General features: G+C 39.9%; 2 protein-coding genes across 2 annotated transcripts in view; both read left to right on the top strand.

Moving 5' to 3' along the window:
- Positions 1–14,715, top strand: part of cdk11b (cyclin-dependent kinase 11B) — a 376,069-nt gene that overhangs the window by 332,984 nt on the left and 28,370 nt on the right. The gene's annotated exons all lie outside the window — the stretch shown is intronic.
- Positions 5,139–14,125, top strand: LOC127963173 (solute carrier family 35 member E2A-like). Its single transcript, XM_052562936.1, has 9 exons — positions 5,139–5,617; positions 6,880–7,191; positions 7,359–7,494; positions 9,523–9,650; positions 11,739–11,859; positions 11,950–12,003; positions 12,191–12,263; positions 12,518–12,663; positions 12,927–14,125. The coding sequence occupies exons 2-9, from the start codon at positions 6,921–6,923 to the stop codon at positions 13,159–13,161; spliced, it is 1,164 nt and encodes a 387-aa protein (XP_052418896.1). The 5' UTR covers positions 5,139–5,617; positions 6,880–6,920; the 3' UTR covers positions 13,162–14,125.

Here is a 14,715-nt window from a genome sequence, read left to right as displayed (position 1 = left end):
TGGTGCTCAGTGCTCTGTAGCGTCGACCAGATGGCAACAGTTCAAAGAGGGAGTGTGCTGGATGTGAGGGGTCCAAAGTGATTTTGACAGCCCTTTTTCTCACTCTGGATAAGTACAGTTCTTGAATAGATGGGAGAGTTGAACCGATGATTCGCTCAGCAGTCCGGACTACTCTCTGTAGTCTTCTGAGGTCAGATTTAGAAGCTGAGCTGAACCAGACAGTTACTGAAGTGCAGAGGATGGATTCAATGATGGTGGAGTAGAACTGTTTCAGCAGCTCCTGTGGCAGGTTAAACTTCCTCAGCTGGCGAAGGAAGTACAACCTCTGCTGGGCCTTTTTCACAATGGAGTCAATGTGATTGTCCCACTTCAGGTCCTGAGAGATAGTGGTGCCCAGGAACCTGAATGACTCCACTGCAGTCACAGTGCTATTCATGATGGTGAGTGGGGGGAGTGCAGGGGGGTCTCTCCTGAAGTCCACGATCATCTCCACTGTTTTGAGCGTGTTAAGCTCCAGGTTGTTGAGACTGCACCAGACAGCCAGCTCTTTTACCTCCTGTCTGTAAGCAGACTCGTCACCGTCCTGAATGAGGCCGATGAGTGTGGTGTCATCTGCAAACTTCAGGAGCTTGACAGAGGGGTCCTTAGATGTGCAATCGTTGGTGTACAGGGAGAAGAGCAGTGGGGAGAGAACGCAGCCCTGGGGAGCTCCGGTGCTGATTGTACGGGTGCTGGATGTGTATTTTCCCAGCCTCACTAGCTGCTGCCTGTCTGTCAGGAAGCTGTTGATCCACTGACAGACGGAGGTGGGCACGGAGAGCTGATTTAGTTTGGGCAGGAGGAGGTTTGGGATGATCGTGTTGAAGGCCGAGCTGAAGTCCACAAACAGGATCCTCACATAAGTCCCCGGTCTGTCTAGGTGTTGCAGAACATAATGCAGTCCAATGTTTACTGCATCGTCCACAGACCTGTTTGCTCTGTAGACAAACTGAAGAGGATCCAGCAAGGGCCCAGTGATGTCCTTCAGGTGGGTCAGCACCAGTTTCTCAAATGACTTCATGACTACAGACGTTAGAGCCACAGGCCTGTAGTCATTTAGTCCTGTAATTTTGGGTTTCTTAGGGATGAGGATGATGGTGGAGCGTTTGAAGCATGAAGGGACTTCGCACAGCTCCAGCGATCTGTTGAAGATCTGTGTGAAGATGGGGGCCAGCTGGTCAGCACAGGATTTCAGACAGGCTGGTGTAACACAATCTGGGCCTGGTGCTTTTTTCCTTTTCTGCTTCCGGAAGACCTGGCGCACCGCATCCTCACTGATCTGAATTGCAGGTGTGGGGGAGAGGGGGATGCAGGAGGTGAGAATGGTGAGAGTGCTTGATTGGAGAGGTGTTCAGGATGGGTTGCAGGAGCTGTTAATGGTGTGAACAGTTGTTTGGAGAGGCATTCAGGGCTGGTTGCAGGAGTTGTGAATGGTGTGAATGGTTGTGTGGGGAGGCGTTCAGGGCAGGTGATGGGTGTTCTTTCAAACCTGCAGTAAAACTCGTTCAGATCGTCTGCCAGTCGTTGATTCTCTACAGTGCTGGGGGGTGGTGTCTTGTAATTGGTGATCTTCTTTAGACTTCTCCACACTGATGCGAAGTCGTTGGAAGTGAACTGAGTCCTTATTTTTTCAGAATAATTCCTCTTTGCCACTTTGATCTCCTTTTCCAATGTGTATTTAGCCTGTTTATACAAGACATTGTCCCCCTTCACGTAAGCATCTTCTTTGGCCTGACGGAGCTGTCTGAGTTTTGCAGTGAACCACGGTTTGTCATTATTGTAAATTAGTTGAGTCTTTGTAGGAATACACATATCCTCACAGAAACTGATATATGATGTTACGGTCTCTGTGAGTTCATCCAGATCGGTGGCAGCAGCTTCAAAAACACTCCAATCAGTGAGGTCAAAACAAGATTGTAAATCCTGCTCTGCTTCATTAGTCCATCTTTTTACAGTCCTTGATACAGGTTTAGCTGATTTTAGTTTCTGCCTGTATTGCTTCCATTGCTGACGTTTGCAGGCAACAAAACAGCGAGATTCAGGAAGTGTCCGACTTCAAAGGTCTTTCTAGCTTAATTATTATTTACGGTTACAATAATCAACTTAAGAATGATAAATTACTTGATTCAATAGAGGAAAGGATTACATTTTGGCTCACCATATACCCAAACTCTCTTCTTTTAATTGGCGGAGACTTTAATATTGCCCTAGATAATGCGATTGATAGGTGGCCCCCCTCATCCATCAGCACAAACATTAAAAGACTAATGGGAAGATTTAACATTAGATGTATGGAGAGAGATACCTTCCTGATGGAAGATCCTTTACTTGAAACAACAGGTCAGGATCCAGACAGTCTCGTATTGATTTTTGGCTATTATCCAGTAACATTGATAAAGAGAAACAATAAATCCCCCGGCACTGACGGGTTAACTGCAGAGTTTTACAAGGCGTTCTCAGAGCTTTTGGCTCCATTCTTACTACAGGTTTTAATGGAGAGTATAGAGAATGATTCCCTTCCTTCTAGTCTGATCCCCAAGCCTAGGAATGATCCGCTCTTTATTGACAGCTGGAGACCCATTGGTCTGCTAAACAATGAAAATAATGGCGTCAATATTTGCCAATAGAATTAAAGAAACTCTTGACACTATTATAGATGAGACAAAATCAGGCTTTATGAGAAACAGGCATATCTCTAATAATATTAGACTAGTATTAGATATTCTTGACTGCTCTGAATTAATATCTGAAGATGGCTTCATCCTCCTCTTAGACTTCTACAAGGCCTTTGATACAATAGAACATCAATTTATTTTTCTATCTTTAGAGAAATTTGGTTTTGGGGACTTTTTTGCAAAGCAATTAAAACCTTATATGCTAATGCTAACAGCTCTATAAAACTGAAAAATGGAACTTCCCCTATATTTAATCTGGAACGTGGCATTCGTCAGGGATGCCCAATTTCCCCTTATTTGTTTCTACTTTGTACACAGATTTGTCACAACTTATTGTATAGCACAATATATGTAATAGTGCTATACAAGGAATCTCTATTGCGGGTAGGGATATCATCATTATCATTAGCTTGCTGACGATACCACAATCATTTAAAAAATGCAAGCCAGATACCTGTCACCATTCGATTAATTAACCAGTCCTCAGAGACCTCTGGTTTATGCCTAAATATTAATAAATGTGAGCTGCTGCCTTTAAAAGACTGTGATATACAAACTATTTGCAACATTCCGATCAAGAAAGAAGTAACGTACTTGGGTATTATTATCGCTAAAGATCAGAAAATTAGATGTCCTTAACATTTTTCTCCAATCATTAAAAAAACTCAGAACAAACTGAACCAGGGGTTGCAAAGGGACTTATCTCTAAAAGGCAGAGTGTTGCTTAAGGGATATCCTGGCTTACATACGCAGCTCTCTCTCTACATTTGGACAGTAATATCTGTAAAGACATTGATAAGAAATGCTTCTTGACTTCATCTGGAAAAATCGTCTCCACTATATCAAAAAAAGTGTTGTTATGAATAAATATGAATCTGGTGGGCTCAATTATTTGGACTTCAGTACTCTAAATAATACATTTAAGATAAATCAGGCTAATCATTTTCTTAAAAACCCTTTCGATTAGGAATTTTATTCCCTATTATACTGTATATTCTCTCGTTTTGGTGGACTGGACTTTATTTTGAAATGTAACTACAATGTAGACAAACTCCCTGTAAAACTGTCCACTTTTCATAAGCAGGTCCTTTTAGCTTGGTCTCTTATTTACAAGCATAATTTCTCACCCCACAGGTATCTAATTTAGAATAACAGAGAGATTTGATATAAGAACAAGTCTTTTTATTTTGAGAGTTGGGTACATAATCAGATTCTGCTGGTGGACCAGATATTTAATACAGAGAATTTTTATCAACATATAACGTTCCTGTTACATGGAAAGAATTCGCAATTGTATTTGACTCCATTGCATCAGGCACAATCATGCTTTTGAAGTATACTAGCAGACTTTCACCTACTTCTGTCTCCCTCCCTGATGTGGCTGAATCACCAGTTGGAAGAATCTGTTTTTCCCAACTTCCACATAATAATAAGAACATCCGTGCATTATTTCACAAAGAGATTGTTTCTATTCCAAATGTTACATTTATTGGAACCGATTTGTAAATGACATTGACTGGAAAAAGGTTTGGATGATTCCTCACAGATACTTGTTAGTAAATAAGGTGAAAGAAGTATCTTTCAGAATAATTGACAGATATCACCCTGCTAATCATTACATGATTAAATTTAAAAGGGACATCAATACAAACTGATCTTTTTGTGAAGACCACCCAGAAACTGTTTTGCACCTCTTTTGGTATTGCTCACACACCAGAACATTTTGGCAAAACCTCAGCAGATTCATCATTGACCATATTTATAAAGACTTATTGTGGAAGGATGCTATTTTTTGTTTTTATAAAAGTCAAAGTAAAGGAAAAAAGTACTTCATTATAAACTTATTATTTTGCCAAAAAATCACATTTATAAATGTCAATTCAGCTCTAAAAATTCTTGTTTTGTACTTTTTATCCATGAAGTTGAACATTATATTAATCTGATTTCTGGCTCAAACAACAAAAAGGCTGTTAAAACTATCAGCATATAGTCCTCCTTCATTTTGTAATGACTTGTAAGCTTCCCCTGGCTATTTTATTTTATTTTCGTTTACCTCTGTGTTTTGTATGTTATGTATATTTTGGCAAATCACATGTGATTTGTACCTTTTATTTGCAAAAAAAAACAAACAAACAACAAAAAAAAGACTTCAAACCCCTCCCCTTACTGCATTTCTGGCGAGGCAAGGCGCATCTCAAAACAAGCCTAATGTGAGTGTACCATAGAAGGTGTGTACATTGGTTGTACACTCGAAATCAGAATGAATTGTGGGTACAAAGTAGTGGACGAATGTAGGGAACGAAGTCGTTCACTCAGAATTCGGACAGTACTACAAAATGGCTGACACCCGATATAGTGCACTATGTAGTGGATAGGGAGCGGTTTCGGAAACAGCAGCAGTTTCTGTTTTTACTTCCGCAAATTGTTGAGACAGGAAGTAAATCAGAGTTTGGTTTCGAACGTGCCTCGATGACTTCCTGTGTTTGAAAGCTTCCTCCGAAGGTAGCACTTTAGAGCTTTCGGACGCAGTCTTTGTGTTTTTTTTTTTTACTTCCGCAAATTGTTGTTCATGTATTGATTCATAAAGTGAAAGCTGCGCGCCACTTGCGCAGACCTATTGAAAGAGCAAGCGTTTCAGCTCACTCTCAGACTGCGCAGAGTTACGCAGCTCGCGCTCCAGACGACCAGGAAAGAGAAACAATGCGAGCTTAGAGGAGTGTTTCCACTCAGAGCCGTGTGCTGAAGACGTGTCGATATCTCAGGATCAAACACACACACACAAACAAACACGCCTCATGATCCGAGCTGAACTTTAGCCCCAGCTCATAGAAGCAGGTGAACAGTCGCTGGCGAGAGAGAGAGAGAGAGAGATGAAGTGTACTTCCCTGAGGATGAACACACTGGTGAGTATTACATGTTTATTAAACACGATTATGTTATATCTTTATTAAACACGGTCATATTATGTTTCACATGTGCTGCTGTTTTCTCAGAATCAAGTGTCGATATGGTCATGTCAGCTCATTTATTGTGTTGGAGAAACAATAACCTCGACAGAAAATACTTTTAGGCCATTTTAATAATCAAATAAACAAGCACACAATACAAGCAGCATTGCGGCCATATTCATGAACATATGAATCCATAAACACTCATCAAGAACAAGTATCTGTCATTAAGAATGAGAGGGGTTTGTTCTTGTTTAAATCAGAAACTTTAGCCTGTTTTGATCAGCTGTACCATTAACCCAGAGGCAGGTTGTTTCTCAGACAGATGTGTACTGATGTGTGAAGTGTTGAGGAGCATGTGTTCAGTGTGAACCCAGGACAGTCTCCAGATACACAGCTGAGGAAGGTGCTTCATCAAGCTCATAAACACACTCATATCTGGAGAATAAACACCAGCAGGCAGAAGTCTTCAGACAGATGTTTAATGCTTCAAAGAAGTCTCTTCTGCTCACACAGCCTGCTTTTATTTGATCCAAAGTACAGCTAAATTTTCTACAACACATTTTCTATGTGAATATGTGTAAACTGTTATTTCAGAGCTGAAGGTTCAGCACCATTACTCCAATCACATGATCTTCAGAAATCATTCTGATTGGCTGCTCAAAATATTTATTATTATTATGTTTCAGTTTTTTTCTCATGTTTCTTTAATGGATAGGAAGTTCAGAAGAACAGCATTTATCTGAAGTGACATCTCTTTTGATCAGTTTAAAGCATCCGTGTTCAATAAAAGTATACATTTCTATACCCCCCATGATCCCAAAATAACTAAAACAAACAATGATACACACTCTATGTCTCTATTTCAGATAAATACTGATCATTTTATTATTCAGAAATCTGGAAAAAGATTACTGTTTTAAATATTGATAATAATAATAAATGTTTCTTAAGCAGCAAATCATCACTTTAGAAATATTTCTGAAGGGAGTAATGATGCTGAAAATTCGGCTTGGATGACAGGAATTAATGTCATTTGAACAGATATTCACAGTTATTTTAAACAGTACAAATATTTCACAGTGTTACAGGGTTTGCTGTGCTTTGGATCAAGTGAATGCAGGTCTGGAGAGCAGAAGAGCGTGTTCAGAAGTCACGGTTCTGAGGCCTGTGTGTGTGTGTGTGTGTGTGTGTGTGTGTGTGTGTGTGTGTTGCAGGTCTGACTGTAGCATGTGAAGTCTCCCAGCACTCGTGCAGCATGAGCGGCGCTGGGAAAGCCTCGCTCTGGTCCTCTCTGAGCAGCTTCAGGCCGCGCTCGGAGCGAGTGCTGCTGGCCCGCAGTGTGAGCGCTCCTGGAGAACCGGTGCTGAAGATCACCATCACAGAGACCACAGTGATCGAGGCCCAGGCCGGCGTCTGGAGCTCCAGGGCTCTCACATACCTGACGCTCTGGTACTTCTTCAGCTTCTGCACGCTCTTCCTCAACAAGTACATCCTGTCTCTGCTGGAGGGGGAGCCCAGCATGCTCGGTGAGCACACACACACACACACACACACATCAAGTGCTCTCTGGAGGAGACGTGACACGATATCAGCGACGTGCACAGGCTTTCTTTGGGGCTGGGACACAAGCATGGAGCAGCATTAACTACACATGTTTTTGTGGTTGAGTGTTCTGTGTTTCTTCTCTCTTCAGGTGCTGTCCAGATGCTCTCCACCACCGTCATCGGCTGTGCTAAGATGTTTGTTCCTTGCCCTCTGTACAGTCACAAATCCCGCGCCGAAAACCCTCCCAACTTCCTCATGATCATGCTGTTTGTGGGACTGATGAGGTGTGCCTCACTTCTTCTTCATGTGTCAGCTTTCTCTGAGCAAAATCTGATGTGGCCGGTGTGCTTCACAAACTGGAAAGTGTTTAATTGTGTCAGGGAGAATTTCACAAACAGGTCATATAATTAGAAATATCATCAAAAAATTGATTTATTTCACTAATTCCATTCAAAAAGTGAAACTTGTATATTATATTCATTCATTACACACAGACTGATATATTTCAAATGTTTACTTCTTTTAATTTTGATGATTATAACTGATAACTAAGGAAAATCCCAAATTCAGTATCTCAGAAAATTTGAATATTGTGAAAAGGTTCAATATTGAAGACACCTGATGCCACACTCTAATCAGCTAATTAACTCGTAACACCTGCAAAGCCTTTAAATGATCTCTCAGTCTAGTTCTGTAGGATACACAATCATGGGGAAGACAACAACATTTCTAGATATTCTAAAAGTCCTTTATTTGTATTGGTCTAAAGTTATATTCTAATTTCTGAGATACTGAATTTGGGATTTTCCTTAGTTTTCAGTTATAATCATGAAAATTAAAAGAAATAAACATTTGAAATATATCAGTCTGTGTGTAATAACTGAATATTATATACAAGTTTCACTTTTTGAATGGAATTAGTGAAATAAATCATCTTTTTGATGATATTTCTAATTATATGACCAGCACCTGTACATTTAGTCACTGTGGATGAGGAGAGTAGAAGCAATCAGAACCAACTAGAGCACAATGATAGAAGAGTCTGTTAGCTAAACACAGCACACGTAGCAAGGGTTTTTATATTTGTCAATTATATAACTGATAAAGAAAAAACATAGAGTAAGAATAGAGAAAGCTGATGTTAGAGGTATTTTTAATAGAAAAAAAGCAGTTGGGGAATTAATAGAGTGCAAGTCTTAAAGGGTTTTTAAATTAAAAAAAGAAAACAGATAAAATAGAATTAGAATAGAGAGTAATAGAGTTAGAGGGTCTAGATAATTCAGTATTTATATATAATAATATAAAAACCAATATATATCATATAAAATAGATTTGACCTCAAAAGATTGATTTTATGTTGTATAAGCAAAACAAGGCCTGTCTTTAAAGGGTTAGGGTTTTCTCTGGGCTTTGTTTTCCCTCCTCTTTATATTTCTGTGAAACAGGAAGCCAGAGCTGGATAATTTCATGTTTATAATCACTCTGGAGTGCTTCAAAATTGTGAATATGAATGGGAATATATTTCAGAGATATTTTACTCATAAGAATTTCTAGGGGTGCCAATAATTGTGTCCAATGAGTATTTGAGAAAAACCTTTATTTCATAATGATATTTCCCCCTATTGTAAATTCTCATTATCCAATGAAAGGATATGTTTTTGTGCATTGTTTAAATAAAAAATCAAAAGGATTAACAATGCAGATTAATTTTCACAGCCTTCTTTGATCATATTTACCAAGGGTGCAAATATTTTTAGCCACGATCATGGACCACAAAACCAGTCATAAGGGTCATTTTTTTAAATATATATAATATATATTAATATAAATATCTTCATACCATGTTATCTTTAATGAATATCCTAAAGATTTATGTCATAAAAGAGAATTGGATCAATTTGACCCGTACTGTAACACCTGTTGATGTTTGTGTTAGTTTATTTGTTCCTCTTGATTGTGTTGTTTAGGTGTGTCACGTCATTATCATCATTAACGTTCCCTGGATTAGTTCCTGTCTGTTGTGTTCTAGTCGGTCCAGTTGGTCCAGTTTTCATCCTCGTTCGTTTCCTCGTGCACTTTCCTCGTGCACTAAACTGTGATCCATACAATGTATTGTTGGCTATTATTACAAAAATACCTGTGCTACTGATGACAGGGACACAGATAATGAATATGCTGGTTTGTTTATGGAGTGAAATATGACCCAGACATGTTTTGTGAGAATGACACAATAGTAGTCAGGTTAGTAATACAATACAACAGTGACTTGTTTTGCTTCTCTTCCTGTGTGTGTGTGTGTGTGTGTGTGTCAGGTTCGTAACAGTGGTGCTAGGTCTGGTCAGTCTGAAGAACGTGGCCGTGTCATTCGCTGAGACGGTCAAGAGCTCGGCGCCCATCTTCACCGTCATCATGTCCCGTCTCATACTGGGAGAATACACAGGTACTCACTAGTGCGCTTTATTTTTCTTCAAAACCCAACAAAAATAGTCATATTATTACATTTATGTTTACATTTATTCATTAAGCAGATGCTTTTATCCAAAGTGACTTACAAATGAGGACAATGGAAGCAATCAAAAACAACGTACATAGACGTAGCATGGGATTTTAACTAATATAATAAAGAAAAATAAACCAGATAGAATAAAAAAAGAATAGAGCAAGCTAGTGTAAGAGGACTTATACACACACACACATACACACAATTGCATAAATTAAAAGAAAATAGAATACAAAAAAGATTAGAAAGGTAGTTAGATTTTTTTAAGAATAGCATTAGAATAGTGAGTGTTAAAGTTAGAGGGTCAAATAAAGATGGAAGAGATGTTTTAAGTCGATTCTTGAAGATGGCTAAGGACTCAGCTGCTGGGATTGAGTTGGGAAGATCATTCCACCAGGAGGAACATTTAATTTAAAAGTCCGTAAAAGTGACTTTGTGCTTCTTTGGGATGGCACAATCAAGCGACGTTCACTTGCAGAACGCAAGCTTCTAGAGGCACATAAGTCTGAAGTAATGAATGTAGGTAATTGGGTGCAGAGCCAGTGGTAGTTTTGTAGGCAAACATCAATGCCTTGAATTTTATGCGAGCAGCTATTGGAAGCCAGTGCAAATTGATAAACAGAGGTGTGACGTGTATTCTTTTTGGCTCATTAAAAATTAATCTTGCTGCTGCGTTCTGGATTAATTGTAAAGGTTTGATAGAACTGTCTGGAAGACCTGTCAAGAGAGCATTGCAATAGTCCAGCCACAGAACAAGAGCTTGAACAAGGAGTTGTGCAGCATGTTCCCAAAGAAAGGGCTTGATCTTCTTGATGTTGAATAAAGCAAATCTGCAGGATCGGACAGTTTTAGCAATGTGGTCTGAGAAAGTCAGCTGATCATCAATCATAACTCCAAGGCTTCTAGCTGTTTTTGAAGGAGCTATGGTTGATGTGCCTAACTTGATGGTGAAATTGTGATGAAACGATGGGTTTGCTGGAATCACAAGCAGTTCTGTCTTGGCAAGGTTGAGTTGAAGGTGATGGTCCATCATCCAGGAAGAAATGTCTGTTAGACAAGCTGAGATGCGAATAGCTACCGTCGGATCATCAGGATGGAATGAGAGGTAGAGTTGAGTGTCATCAGCATAGCAGTGGTATGAAAAGCCATGTTTCTGAATGACAGAACCTAATGATGCCATGTAGACAGAGAAGAGAAGTGGTCCTAGAACTGAGCCCTGAGGCACCCCAGTAGTTAGATGTTGAGACTTGGACACCTCACCTCTCCAAGATACTTTGAAGGACCTATCTGATAGGTAAGACTCAAACCATTGAAGTGTTGTTCCTGAGATGTCATTCGCCAGTAGGGTTGATAGGAGGATCTGGTGGTTAACTGTGTCAAAAGCAGCGGACAGATCAAGCAGGATAAGTACTGAAGATTTGGATTCTGCTCTTGCCAGTCTTAGAGCTTCAACAACTGAGAGCAAGACCGTCTCAGCTGAATGTCCACTTCTGAAGACAGATTGGTTGCTGTCAAGGAGATTGTTCTGTGTGAGAAATATAGAGACTTGGTTGAAAACAGCTCGTTCAAGTGTTTTAGCAATAAAAGGAAGAAGGGAATCGTGTCTGTAGTTCTCTAAAAGAGATGGGTTGGGTTTCTTAGTAGTGGAGTTATACGTGTCTGTCTAAATGATGAGGGAAAAACACCAGTGCGGAGGGATGTGTTGATGATGTGAGTGAGTGCAGGTACAACTTCAGAAGAAATGGCTTGAAGGAGATGAGATGGAATAGGATCAAGCGGGCAAGTAGTAGGGTGATTAGAAAGGATGAGTTAGGAGACTTCTGCCTCATATATTATGAAATAATAATATCTGTAGTATTTTAAATGATTTACTGACTCAAGTCAAAAGAACACAGTCCTAGCAGGGTTATATAATATTTTGTTCTCCAGAAACAAAAAAAATTAAGCCTTTTTTGAATTAAAGAAGTTGTTTCTGCTCACAAAGACTGCATTTCTTTGATTCTGTGTGTGTGTGTGTGTGTGCTGCAGGGTTCTGGGTGAATCTGTCTCTGGTTCCTGTGATGGCGGGTCTGGCTCTCTGCACTGCCACCGAGGTCAGCTTCAACATGCTGGGCTTCTCCGCTGCTCTCTCCACCAACATCATGGACTGGTGCTGCTCTCTCTCTCTCACACACACACACACACACACACACACACTTCACCCTGAGCTCCAGTCTAATGTGCAGTCTTTGTGTCTTAGCTTGCAGAATGTGTTTTCCAAGAAGCTGCTGAGTGGAGACAAGTATAAGCTGAGGTGAGCACACACACTTTCTGCAGGCTCACACAGACATAATGATAATCACAATATCTTCATCTCTCCTTCTCAACCAAACTTTGAAATCAGTGGATAAAAAGCTCTTCAATTGGAACAAAGTCTTGAATAGTCCTAGAGTAGTGGCATTACTCATGAGCGTGGTGTGTGTGTGTGTGTGTGTGTCTAGTCCTCCAGAGCTTCAGTTCTACACCAGTGCCGCTGCGGTCATCATGCTCGTCCCTGCCTGGATCTTCCTGATGGTCAGTCTGTGCAAACACACACCACACACACACTCAGATCACACAGGTTTAAAACATGTGTAGGGAAACTACTTCAAACACTTCAATAAATAATGCAGCTGATTACGATTGATTACTTTTCTAAATCTATGTTTTCAGCTACATTATTTTCATCTTTATGTAACTGTTACATGGATGTAGTTCCTCCACAGCACTGATGACAAATGTGTGAAGTAGAAGCGCTAAACTGTGTGTGTGTGTGTGTGTGTGTGCAGGACCTGCCGCTGACGGGGAAGAGCGAGCGCTCCTTCAGACTCTCTCAGGACATCGTGCTGCTGCTGCTGTTCGACGGCGTACTCTTCCACCTGCAGAGCGTCACGGCCTACGCTCTCATGGGACGCATCTCCCCCGTCACCTTCAGGTGCACACCTCACCCATCACACACATCTATAATATCAGTGTAATAATGCAGTGAGAGTGTGTGAGATGTGATCTGATCATCATCAGTCTGTCTGGAGTCACATGAAGAAACAGAACACACTGAGACAGACTCAGTCCAGAAGAACCGTTGTTAGCTGCTGACAGTACTGGTGCTGTGATGGTTTCATCAAGGCCTCTGTGTGAGGAAATGTGAGCTGGATTTTGTAGTGTGGTTTGTAACTGAGTGTTTGTGTCCTCCGTCAGTGTGGCCAGCACGGTGAAGCACGCTCTGTCCATCTGGCTGAGCATCATCGTGTTCAGTAACCCCATCACGCTGGTGTCGGCCGCCGGGACCCTGATGGTGTTCCTGGGAGTCCTGCTCTATAACAAGGCCAAGCAGATGCAGAGAGACTGTCTGGTGCAGCACGCTCTGGACCAGTCCACCGAGTCCCAGCAGAAGCCCATCCTCCAGGACGCACACGCTGCCTCCACCAAATAACAGATGCTGTCCTCAAACCTTTCACACTGAGAGCCAATCAAGCCTTATCTAACTGCCTATAATTCTGCTTCCTGAAAACTGAAAGAGACTCGTTGCAGTATTCTGTGGGCTACAGGGAGACAACACACATCTCATTTGAGAGAGTGACTGACTCTCACCAGCAAACATCCGGCTCATATTTTACCCCACAATAATGATAAAAAAGAAATTATAGCTTGCAGTAGGACATTGTTTTAAGGACCACAATTTCTTTTTTTCATTATTGATTCTTTGAGAATAATGTCAGTGTTAAAAGCATCCTAAATTAGGCTTTGTGCAACATAGAAATGGCCATGTCTGTTGCAGCTCATTTCTTAATCGAACAATCTCACATTCCACTGCTTTTGTGAAGAGCAGAGCGATCTAGTTTTTGTGTATTTCTGACGTTGTTGATTCCACATGCAGTGACCACAGCCTGTGTTTTCTCTCGTATGATGATGATTTACTGTAATCACGTGCATCGCTGCAGAAACTGACAGCTTTGTTACACATCGTCTCTCTTATTTTGGATCTGGAATTCCTGATTATGTCCAGATTATCAAATTACTTGAAGTTTCCCTGTGTTTCTCCTCAGCATCTTCAAATGTTGTTTTCTTTTCTCATTTGTTCTCTTTAAAATCAGTTTGAGTTCTCTCTGTGAAGTGTTTAAATGATCTGACACAAACTGACTCATCAGATTTGACAAATGAAATTATGAATCTCCTGACAGAAAATATTTGCAAGGTGTTATAATTTTTTGTATTTTTAAAAAAAATCTTATTCAATTATTAACTGTGGTGGGTTGTGTATGTGATATATAAAATGATGTATGTTTGTACAATAACCACTAGTGGGAATTGTCTGTATAATTTGGTCTTTATTTGTGCATTGGTAACATTTTGATTTATATGAATTTTGCATTTCTTTATTAAAGCATACAGTGCAAGATTTGTGTTTTTCATGTAAAAATCATTTAAATTATAAAAAAAAAATTCGAAGTTGATTGATTAATGTGTCCCCCCCTGTGATCGTGATATTTTACACTATCTATATAATCCAGTGTTCAATAGCTAGGTGTGGGGGCAATGACATGCAAACAATAAACTGCATCCAAATATCACACTTTTCTCCAAATACGAAAACATGCATGTGCGAATTATACGAGTTTCTTTAAAAACACATTGCATAAAATCTTTTATGTTTTTATAATTTGAAAGCAAACAAATAACCCTGTTTAGGAAAGGGATATCATAGCTTTCAGAAAATATAATTTGAATCTTAATTTTGCAATGACAATGTATTTAACAGTAATATGTCGATGACGGTGCACATATCTTATGGTTTATGCTTTGAATAATGGCCCATAATTATTTAAATAAATGTGTGGGAGCTCAGCTAACATGTTTCTATAGTACTTGAATGTCTACTATTTATGACATGACATGCGAATGGGAAATTAAAACTAAAATGTTTGAGGACTGAGGGTTGAAAGGCACTCTATAGTGATATTGATTTGACATACATAATTGTTTTGTC

The sequence above is a fragment of the Carassius gibelio genome, chromosome B8, assembly GCF_023724105.1.
Source record: "Carassius gibelio isolate Cgi1373 ecotype wild population from Czech Republic chromosome B8, carGib1.2-hapl.c, whole genome shotgun sequence".
Taxonomy (NCBI): Eukaryota; Metazoa; Chordata; class Actinopteri; order Cypriniformes; family Cyprinidae; genus Carassius; species Carassius gibelio.
This window is presented reverse-complemented; position numbering and strand designations above follow the sequence as displayed.

Excerpts from the sequence above, each read along its gene's own strand:
- LOC127963173 (XM_052562936.1), top strand. The coding sequence starts at position 6,921 with ATGAGCGGCGCTGGGAAAGCCTCGCTCTGGTCCTCTCTGAGCAGCTTC. Across the intron at positions 7,192-7,358 it reads GGGGGAGCCCAGCATGCTCG|GTGCTGTCCAGATGCTCTCC; the intron begins GTGAGCACACAC and ends TTCTCTCTTCAG. Across the intron at positions 12,664-12,926 it reads ATCTCCCCCGTCACCTTCAG|TGTGGCCAGCACGGTGAAGC; the intron begins GTGCACACCTCA and ends GTCCTCCGTCAG.